Source organism: Terrapene carolina, unplaced genomic scaffold (assembly GCF_002925995.2).
Source record: "Terrapene carolina triunguis isolate 2854851 unplaced genomic scaffold, T_m_triunguis-2.0 Scaffold189, whole genome shotgun sequence".
Taxonomy (NCBI): domain Eukaryota; kingdom Metazoa; phylum Chordata; order Testudines; family Emydidae; genus Terrapene; species Terrapene triunguis.
This window is the reverse complement of record NW_020664540.1, coordinates 4,026,187-4,037,156: the sequence shown is the minus strand read 5'-3', so window position 1 is coordinate 4,037,156 and position 10,970 is coordinate 4,026,187. Positions and strand designations below refer to the sequence as shown.

The 10,970-nt window shown below is 43.9% G+C and overlaps 1 protein-coding gene across 2 annotated transcripts; it reads right to left on the bottom strand.

Moving 5' to 3' along the window:
* Nucleotides 1-1,370: 1,370 nt before the first annotated feature.
* Nucleotides 1,371-5,646, bottom strand: ZBTB42 (zinc finger and BTB domain containing 42). Of its 2 annotated transcripts, none has more exons than XM_024200674.3 (2): nt 5,510-5,646; nt 1,371-4,017 (listed from the first exon to the last, which is right to left on the bottom strand). In XM_024200674.3, exon 2 carries the CDS (start codon nt 4,001-4,003, stop codon nt 2,573-2,575), a length of 1,431 nt encoding a protein of 476 aa, XP_024056442.1. In that variant the 5' UTR covers nt 4,004-4,017; nt 5,510-5,646; the 3' UTR covers nt 1,371-2,572. The 2 variants fall into 2 exon arrangements, with proteins under 2 accessions (XP_024056442.1, XP_024056441.1); XM_024200673.2 differs by lacking the exon at nt 5,510-5,646 and adding an exon at nt 4,642-4,791.
* Between the last annotated feature and the right edge of the window lie 5,324 nt (nt 5,647-10,970).

The following is a 10,970-nucleotide window of genomic DNA, read 5'->3' as shown; positions in this document are numbered from 1 at the left end:
AGCATTAGTTTAGTGAGTTATTTCTAGACTAAAGTCAGATGCAAACTTGTTTTGACTTTCCCCTGCCCCCGTACTAATGATGTCTTATGGCACAATTTATGATATTTGTTCTTTTAAAAAAAATATATAAGAATAGGAAGTGAAGAGTGAAATGCAACAGCAGTATCGCAAAAAATGAAAATTAAAAAAAAAATATTGCTAGTTTAGATAATACCACTACTGTATTAGTTGTTCACTTTACAGCATGTACAGAAGTTTGTGTAAGATTTAAGGTGAAGCATAGATTAACTTATTTTGAAATAGTTTAACAGTAATAATTCCACTTCAAAAAATTCTAATAAATACTATATCAAGTATCATCAGGAGAAAAAAAATAACTTAATTTTAGTAGATTTTTGTTCAGTGCTATTTCCAATCACAGCAAAAAAAAAAAAAAAAAAAAAAAAAAAAATAAGACAAAAGAACAAAAGCTACATCTGTTTACACATACAGTGCTCTCCCACATGTTCCTATGTAACAGGTTCAGCAAAAATATTTTACAGTAATGCAAAGAAATTAGTCTGAACAAACTAAGAGTAGAAGTAAAATTTCACATTACATGTACATTCATAGTTTAAGAGATGAATAAGGAGGAGGTCACAACAAATGAAGTCCTGATTTTTTTTTAAAAGTACTTTCACAATAGATCAATATCACAATTACACTGTTGAAACCACATAGGTAGTAGTGCTTACTTAATACATGTAAAGGGAAATGCTGGACAATTCCTTCTTTTGGGATGAAATCCGATATTCTGAAGTACAGTATTTAGAAGAATCCACTTCAGTGCTTCAAATTCGTTTAAAAATAAAATGATTGAACTTCAAGAAACCATTCCAGGAGTGTCAGTAAACTTGACAAAGTAACTTTTTTTCTTAATTTAAAAAAAAAAAAGATTCAGTTCAGAAAAATGAAATTCAAAAGCACAGATGTCATAAGAATTCAGTTCTGTATGTGCGTGTACCTTGAACGGATGCTTTAACTGGAGAGGCATAATCTGATATTTACGGACATGCACAGACCAAAGGGTGTTCTCTTAGGCAGATATGGAATTCCAAATACAGTAATTCAGTTAACTGGTTATAATTACAGATGGTCTAAATTTTAGGAAAATGGGAAAGTTAATATTTTCTTCGGCTGGTGTGAAACTAGCAGGGCCAAGCCCCTCCGCTGGCTTGCATTTGTGCTACCCAAGAAATCAGTAGAATTCCACAGAACTTGGCCCAGGGCAGTTGCCAACTTTAACAATATATAAGCCATTTAAAAAAAAAAAAAAATCCAAACTTCCTCTCTTTAAAAAAAGGCAATTCAAAAAAAATTGTAATTTTACTAAATGTACCAAAAGATGCTACAGGTATCCTGAACAAATCAGAAATCCCCGTTAAAAAACAAACAAACAAAAAAAGATTGACTGTCACATATTATTACACTGACCAATTTCCTCTTAAGAATACTGGTCATCAATTCCTAACTAGCTGCTCAGCCATTTCGTTTCCTTCACCAGCCTCTGCAGTTGTTGTATACTTTTATCCATTCCCAAATGTCTGAGCAAGGTTATGGCACATATTACAGACCCAATCTTGCACCCTCTATGAGTTTACTCACTGAAGTAACGTTTCCCCAGCAGTAGCAGGATTGGTCCCTGTGTTTGTTTGTTTGTTGAGACAGGGATGGAAATGTGTTCATATATCACATGAGTTTACACGTTTACTCTAGTGCGTATCCTTCAACAGCTAAGGAGTGAATATAGTGCAGATAGAAACATGTTTCTACCCAGTTTTTAAAATTCAAAAGCAGCTCAGTGCTATTCAACAAATAATAGTCCTTGGAGGAGGGATGGGGAGAAAGAAATTTAAAACTTTCCTTCTGAGTATGCCAAGTCTGTATGCAAGGCTTTTCATTCAGATTTTAGGATTGATTGCAAAACTACTCTGATACAGTAGTAAAAATCAAAAGCCAAACTGTACCAGATATGCAAGTACAATTCAAGGAATTCTCAAACCTCTTTAAAAAACTGGGCCAATTTAAGCCTACTTCTTGAAAAGGCTGTAGGTCTCATCTTGAGACACATGGAGTTAAGTGAGCAGATTCCCTCAGACGCATCAAATAAGCTATAGTTCAGCTCTTGTGTTGTCATGAAATACACAGATAGCATTTAGGGGACTTAAGTAAATCTTGGAGTATTTCTCCAATTCCGTTATCAATCTTTTTTGAAATGGGGAGGGGGTGAACACAAAGCAAGTACTTCCAGCATGAAAAATAGAAGCCAAAATCATTGAAGAAGTACTTAAATCATTTTCACTCTACTAACTTGGAAATAATGTAACATGGGTGCGCAACAGACAACCGGGGGGCGGAAGGAGGGAGGGGAACAGGGAAAAAAAGGCGGCTGTGGCAAAAAGGCCATTGAAGTGTATACTTAAGCATCTTTCAACATCATTAACTGATGTGGATATCGGTAAAAAAAGAAAATCAGATGCTGCCTTAAAAACCCCACACATTACATTAGCAACAACAACAACAAAATCTTGTCTCAAACCACCAAGGACTTTACGAGGCCACAATGAAATTTACGGATGTGTCTGTATAAGTCACCGGATTGTGTAAATCGTCTTTCACACCATTTGCAGCCATGGGGTTTCTCTCTGGTATGCACTACTGCGTGACGGCTGAGATTGTGGGAATACTGGAAGCTCTTTCCACACTGGGCACAGGTATAAGGCTTTTCGCCCGAGTGAGTCCTTTCATGTCTCTTTAAGGTGTACATGCAAGAAAAAGTCTTCCCACAAAGCGTACAGGTGGGCACCGAACCATCAGGTGACAACCTGGTCCTTGAGCCATCTTTATCTCTGAAGTGAGAGCTCAGGTGCAGCTGCAAGATGTGTGGGCTTGGAAAAACTTTGCTACAAAGGGGGCAAATGCAGATATGCCCAGGAGGCACAAGCACACCAGAGGAGGAGATATCTGATGAATCCATGTCATCTTCACTCTCATCTCGGTCTTGATCTATATCATCTTCTCTTGCATGAGAATTGCCGTTTCCTGTGAACATGTGTCCTAACCCTGTCACTAGGCTTTTGGCTGAATTCCCAAAATGCTGACTCTCTGGACTCCTTGCTTCACTGTCCTCCTGATCTGACAGCAAGTCTTGTTCATCTTTAACAAGTGGCTCAGTACCCTGCTGCTGGCTGTCGGAAGCCAGCTGTCCAAAGACGTAGGAGGGGTGTAAGGAATCTCTCCCAGACACAGGCTTGAAAGACAAATCCAGAGCACAGTCCACATCACTTGAAGCCGGGGTATGGTTAACAGACCTTTGGGACAAAGATCCTGCAGAACTATTGACAGTAGCCTTTGTTTTTCCAGCTGCTGTGGTACATGATTCTGCCTCTGCAGACACAGAGCTGACACTTATAAGATCAGAGGACCAGCCGGGGTGACCACTGATCCTATCTTTATTCGTTGATCTATCATATTCTGCGACAGTGAATTTTTGTTTGTGTCCCGGGTCAAACTCATGTACCAGGGGCACTCCCGTGTCTAAAAAATGCTCCTCTTTTTCCAAATTAGCCACATCATCATTCATCTTTTCTTCCAAACACAATTCTTTATCTTTCAACTTGCCCTTGCAGACTTTCACAATGTCATACATGTGAAGGTAGCTCGCTGCAGCGAGCACATCTTCAACTGGAAGACTGTTAAACTCCAGCTTTCCTTCGTACATGAATTCAAGCAGCAGACTGAAGGCTGGGGCTGTGACAATGTCACTGTTCAGATGCACAATATCCCTTTTGTCTAACTGGTCCCTGTAGAAAAGATGGAAGTACATGCTGCAAGAAGCAAGAACAGCTCTGTGGGCTCTGAACTGAGCTTCTCCAACTAAAACAGTACAGTCACACAGGAAGCCCTGGTGACGCTGCTGACTCAGACACTGCAGTAACTGGCGGCTATGGTCTGGAAACTCCATTCTTCCTTCATAACCTGTTCAAAACAGGAAAAACTTGAATGCTACTATAAACTAAAGCCTCCTAGCAGCTGTAACAAACAGATTGGCTTTTGGGTAATACAAGCCAAAGAAACAGCCTTGGAGATAACGTTTACTGTTCGTTGTCTAGAATAGTTTTATTTAAAACAAAGAAAGCCAACATGCTTCTCATCCTTCAACACCTGCTCCAAACAGGAAAAACTTGATTGTAAGTAAACAAAAGCTTCTAAAGAAACAGCACCTCCAACCTTTGTCTCTTTCACTAACAAACTGGGGGGGGGGGGGGGGGGAGAGAAAAGAGACAACCCAGCAGTTTATGCATTCCTGGAAATGCATAACTCCGGGCATCAGTTTTGTTCTTTTGATGAAACAAACAAATCAATCCACCCCCACACTTAACTTTATGCGCAATCATTTTACATTAAATAATAGATCACTCATTCATTGCTTGGACTAGTAAAGGAGCTTGAACACTTCACGGATTTGGGGGAGGGTGTGGTGGGAGGAGAAAGGTCCTATGAATCAAGCCCGCACACACACACAAAGTTTACTGCCCTAAAAGTTATTAAAAGCAAACCAATAATTCGAGAGAAATGCGGTGAGGCTACAAGTCCAACTACCTGCGGCAACAGCTCCAAGCAGGGAGATCCAACAAGGCGGCTCACCTTACCCGGCTGCCACGCAGGGATTGAGGGGTGCATGGGGAAAAAAGCCCCTCCTGGAGGCGCCCAAGTTTGCGGTGGGAGAGGGCACCCCGGGCGAAGGCGGCGATGGTGCTGCTCGGCAGTAGCGGAAGAATAGCAGGCGGGTGAGTGCGTGTGCGAGAGAGGAGAGTGTGCGAGTGAGGGAGGGAGTGCTCGGTTTGCTAATTACACTGCAAGCTGGAGAGTCAGCTGCTCTGACTTCACTGCGATGGAAATGCTACCTCCAGCTGTGCTCCTTTTAATGCCATATGTTACTCCAAATCTAGCTACCAGCCAACCACAGCTTGCTGCCTTTTAAAGTTCCAGCAACCCCATTTATAGCCATCTATTAAATCCCATAAACTTAAACCGCGTCCTCCCCTGGCTCTGCCTCTCCCCCCCTCCCCCAAAGAATAATACTGGGAAAGTTGCTTAATAACAATCCCACCGCTGCTGCTGCAGCCGCGCAGAGGGACGAGGGAGCCCGTTTGACCTTTGCCGGGAGAAGTTCCCAGCTCCAGCGCAGCTCGCAAACTTTACCGGGGAGAGGAGGCTCCGAGTGGCGATCGGGCTCGTTAAGCTGCGGCTCCCCCAACCCCCCATAACTTTATGGGACTATTGCCTGGACTTTCCCTTTGTGGGCAGGCTCGGGGGAGGGGTGTTGGGGGGGGGCAAATGCCCTGGAGAGGACAGAGCCACCCCCACAAGGGGCTGGGGGGGAGGGCAGGAGGGTGCCCCCAGGCAGAGGGGGGTGCAGCCCAGCCCGGGAAGGGGGGCAGGGAAGGCACCGCTGCTGGCTACTTACCAGCCTGTCTTGCTGGCGGCTCAGCGTCCGGCCCCCGGGCCGCGGCCGCACGTGCGGGGTTGCCCCCCCCTCCAGCCGCCCCAGATGTGGCTGGCGGCGCCGGGGACCGTGCAGCCGGAGGCGGACAGGAGCCCCGGGCTCTGTTGCTGGCAGCCTAGCAGCGCTCTTGTGTTGTGAAGCAGGTTGTTAGCCAGCCGCTCTCGCGATACTTTCCCTCTGAGCGAGCGGGGTGTGTGTGTGTGTGTGTCTCCCCCTGCCTGTCTAGTGCACACAATAGCCCCAGCCGCGCTCCCGGCTCCGGCCCCTGACGCTGCCAGCCCCCAGGCGGCGGCGGCAGCGCTGCCCCCCTCCCCGGCCTGCCCGCATTCTGCTCCGGGCGGCAGCTGCCCCGCCGCCCGCTGCTTCGGCCATGTGCCGCGAGATCGTGCGCTCGCTGTCCCACGCTGCTGCAGTGGCTGGGCTTGCGGGGGGAGGAGAAGGTGCTGCGGGGCGCTCCCCGGCCTGGCACGCAACGCCAGCTCCTGGCCGGGCTGTGCTGGAGAGGGGGAGGGAGAGATCATCTCTGGCAGGGAAATGTGCTCTCATCATGGCTGGAAAGGATCTTCCCCCCCCCCCCGCACCCCGAGAGCAGGATGCCAACCAGAGCTCCTTTAACTGCAACACAACGTGCTGCAAGCCCAGGAGGCAGCGACCCGAAAGTCACTTTCCCCGGGAGCGGTTTCCTAACGACCGATCCATTTCCCGTCGCAGGGAGTCGTGGTGATTCCTTTCCGTCGTCCTGAGGACTGGTCATCGCTTCGCTGCGAAACTGCCCCCTGTTTTCCAACAGCGAAGCAGGGACTTCGCCCGAGTCTTTATATTACACAAGGAATGTGGACACGCTCCTGATTTTTAAGCAAGAATGTTTTGCCATTACAGTCATTCGCACCGGGATCAAGCAGTGAGCCCCAACTTTCAATTCTCGGGCTGGGAACTTTTTGTTTGCCTAGTGGGTTCGCTATAAATGTGAAACGCAACGGGCTTGTATGCGTACATTCCCGTCGTATCCTGTCTAGATGATCGCAGGGATGCTTTTGGGCACAGTTAAATCGTGCCTGCTGGTAAAGAACTAACAGCACAAATCTGTAATCCGTGACATGTGGCTAGGATTGGATCAGGTGACTGTCATAAAATAGGGCTAATTTAGTCATCCATTACATGTAGATTTTAGAATAATTATGATGCGAACTTGAGCTCATCCCCCTGCGGTGTATTTTGACCTAGACAGCTTTGATTGCAAGTAAATAAAGAGTCATTTAAGAGGCTTTCACAAAGTTTGGTCTGTGTCTGAGAGCAGGAAGATTATGGAGCACGCCTTCCATACGCGCTGTAGGGTTAAAGAAGCAATCCCTTCAAGAGGTTAGAAATTTATATTTTAAAAAATCGATTTGAGCAGCAAGTTTTTATTACGCATTATCACTTTCCCCAGGCGGTGCTAATTGCTCATTGCCTCATTCCTGCTTTCAGTACGGGATTGACTGAAACATGACACTTGGAAAGGTGGCATGCTTTCCTGGCTTTATCTTTAGTTGTGTGTCAGCTGATAAATACCAGATGCCTACGGATTTTCAAGATGACCTTTTAGATAGTTAATTTGAATTTTAAATTTTAATTAGCTGTAATCCCATCAAAAGTAAACTTCTTTGTACTAAAAAGTGTAGAATCCACTGGCCATTTTACCGGTTTTCTGTGCAGTGTGTGTTAGGTACCACCAAATGGTCCCACCAAAGGAACCTAGGGTGAAATCCTGGCCTCATCCAAATCAATGGCAACATTCCCAGTGACTTCAGGGAAGCCAGGATGTCATCCCTACTGCCTGATCCTACACCATTGAAAGTTGGGCCCGTAGGGAATGAATAACAATACAAGTGACTTTCATTGTCCTGCATTTGTGTGGATTGTGAACATATGTAACATTTGAGGCATGTCAGAGTAAAGATGGTCTCATAATTAAAGCCCTGGACTGGGACCCAGTTTTTAAAATGTTGAGTTTAAAAAAATAAATTCGCATGAGGTAATATCTTTTATCGGACCAACTTCTGTTGGTGAGAGAGACAAGCTTTCAAGTTTACACAGAGCTCTTCTTCCGCTCTGTGTAAGCTCAAAAGCTCGTCTCTCTCACCAACAGATGTTGGTCCAATAAAAGCGATGACCTCACCCACCAACATGGCTACAATAACACTGCATACACATTTTGCATGAAATTGTTTGTGAAAAATTAATCCTGTTTTTCAACCTGTCATATTCAAGATACCTGGGTTCACTTCCTAGCTCTGCCACAGAATTTCTGTGTGACCTTGGACAGGTCATTTATCTGTCCGTGCCTCAGTTTCCAATCTGTAAAATGGGGATAATAGGTTCTGTCTCCTACCCATTGTCTGTCCTGTCTGGATTGTAAAATGGCCTGGGGCAGGGACTATCATTTACTGTGTGTATGTTACAATATCTAGAGCAATGGGGCTCCTAGGTACTATCATAATACATTATTAATTATTATAATTAATGTCTTTGTTACTATCAGTTTAATCCAGATTTCTGTCATTTTATTTCCAGGCTCTTTGTTCATAGAAGTCAGGAACTGTATCGCCTTTGACTCGTTGCTCTCAGAGATCAAACCTCACCAGGGCTGGTTAATTTTAAAGACATTTCTATGGCATTGATTACCAAAGTATCTGAGTTCCTCATGAAATTTATGATTGTATCCTCATAGTGTCCTTCTCAGATAGAGGTAGTATTATCTCCATTTTACAATAGGGAAACTGAGGCACAGAGTGGTATAGGCTCTGATTCCGCAAAGCCCTTAAGCAGCATATGCTTAAATCCACCCCTATGCAGCAAAGCCCTTAAGTGATTTGCCCATGATCACACTGGAACAGAATAGGGAATATAACCTACATCTTCTCACTGTCCTGGAACAGTCCCTTTAAGTATGGTAGCCTACATTACCCCACTGTAACAGCCAACAGTCCAGCCAACACAAGGAAATTATTCCTGTTTACCTCACAAATTGCATGTGAAGGCTTTTCTTTGTTGATGTCAGGACTGACACAGTCTCCCTACGTTCGTGCATTTGAAATGTTATGCAGTCTTTTGTATATATCTGAATTATGCTGCTTTGGGTAGGGACTTTTTCTTGTGTGTGGAGTAAAGCACGGTGCAAATCCATGACACTCTGTCAGTCACAGTAGTGAACTGATATCTCAGCATCTTCATCCTGAGTTTGTCATGTCACTAATACCGTCTTTTAAAAATTTCATACCCCTTAATGCCTCTGGCTTTTTTTTTTTTTCCCCGAACAAAAACATTTTATTGAAACGAATGAGACTTTCTGTTTTTCCAGTCTAAGATCTGATCCCACAAGCTACACTTTGGCAGTATGGCTAGAAGGAGAATCTTCTCTTAACAAGGCCTGCAAGTATCAGTCCCTTCTTTTGTACTACCATATTTTTAATTGCCACTTCTCTTCTTTAAAAACAAGGGAAAAGAAAGAGAAAGAAAAAGAGAATCAAGCAGAAAAGGTTAGATTTAATTTCTGTTGGCTTCCTATCAGCTAGGAATAACTGTCTACAAATAACAGCACTTTATTTTTAGTAAAGTGATTATAATTTCACAGTAATTTTAGATTAGTTACTATCTTTGAAATGTAACTAAAATATGGCAGCAGTCAATTTTTCTCCAGGAATAACTTTTATCTATATTTAGTCACAACTAAACTTTTTATTTAAAAAAAAATGGGAATAGCTACACCTTACAAGAATAGCTATCCGTGTATCCAAAACCTTTATACTGATATAACTGTGTCCACACTAGGGGATTGTACCACTTTAACTATACCAATATAGTTTAAACAGTTCAACTTTCTAGTGTAGAGAAGACCTAAGTGGTGACCTTGGCAAGGGCAACAGGGACAAATGCCCCTTGCACCACATTTTGAGACGTCCTGCACTTCTGAAGACCCTCATGTAAATATGTGACTGTCCAAGCAACCTGCTTTCACCTCCCTTGCAGGTCTCTGAGTCCCTCCCAGCCTGCAGTATGAAAAGTCCCGTACTAATCAACTGAGTAGGAGGCTCCATTTTAAATTCTTCCATGAGAGGGAGGAGCCAAGCAGGAGGTTGTGTCCCATCTGAACCACTGCTTCCACCATTGCAAAGCTGTTAGACCAGGGGTTCTTCAGCTGGGATGTGTGAACAAGTTGTGACCATGCTGCTCTTTCCATATCATTGAATGCACGTGCGTCCCAGCTAGACCCCCAGCTGGAAAAAGGAGAGAGAGAGGGCCCAATACAGAAAAAAATTGAGAACGTCTGCATTAGACTATTCAAGAGTGCAGTCTATGGTGTCATATGCTGTCACTAGACCCTATTTTGCCGTCAATGCTCATGAAAAACTCCCATTGACTTCAATGAGCATTTTGCCTGGGCAAAGACTGCAGGGCCATAGATTGGGAGTAGAACTCTGCACTGATGTCAACTGGTCTTCATGTGCAGGGTAATACGTGGCCCTAATAGTTTATGCGATTTGGTCCTGATTCAAAGTCCATTGAAATCAGTGGAGGGGCTGATCACTAAAATGGGCTTGGGATCAGGCCCATAAAGCTTGATGATTCATTTTCATTTTTCTCCCTTTGATCCAACAAGTATATATATTACCTCATGGTATCTCTCTTCCCTCTCCATGGACAAGGTTGGCAGTGGTAGCAACAGGGTTTTTTATGTGATTTGATAATAGTCTCTCGCTTTCTCTCATCTCATTGTGTAGAAGGCTTCCCTGTGTTTTCTCTGTTATTTAAGTGCTATGTGATCTTGCTTTTATGTTTTGGGTTAGTCCGATATCAATTCAGAGGGAGAATCAGTTTTAGAAATAGTATTGTACTCATAGGGCCTTTCCTTAGACTTTAGTTCCTCCTGAGTCTCTGACACATCGGGCAGTCCAGTCCTTCCATTCGCTACTTGTGGTACTTCTTCACGGGTGATGCCTGTGCATTCAATATCCTCTGTCACTCTCTTCTGCCAGTTCTTCCTGGGCCTGCCTCACTTTCTCTTTCCACCCTTATGTACTTACTTCAGTGCCTGCTTAGCACGCCTCCCATCTTCCATATGGTGTACATGTCCCAATCACCTGAACCTTCTTTCTTTGATATGTTCTAACATGGCCTGCTCTGTCAGATCCCTTTCTCTCGCATTTGTTATTTTGTCTTTCCATGAAATGTGTAATATCTTCCTCAGCCATCTGTGACGGGCAGCCTCCAATCTCTTTTAGTTAGTCACTGTCATCAGCCAAATCTCTGCTCCACACAGTGGCGTGCTCAGTACAATCCCATGGTATAATCTCATCTTTAGTTTGGTGTGGAGACCACAGTTTGACCAGGTATTGTTCATCCTTCCAAAAGCAATATTTGCTTTTCCTAATCTCATATGAAT

Bases quoted from the DNA above. Each gene is read 5' to 3' on its own strand.
- ZBTB42 (XM_024200674.3), bottom strand. From the start codon at position 4,003: ATGGAGTTTCCAGACCATAGCCGCCAGTTACTGCAGTGTCTGAGTCAG.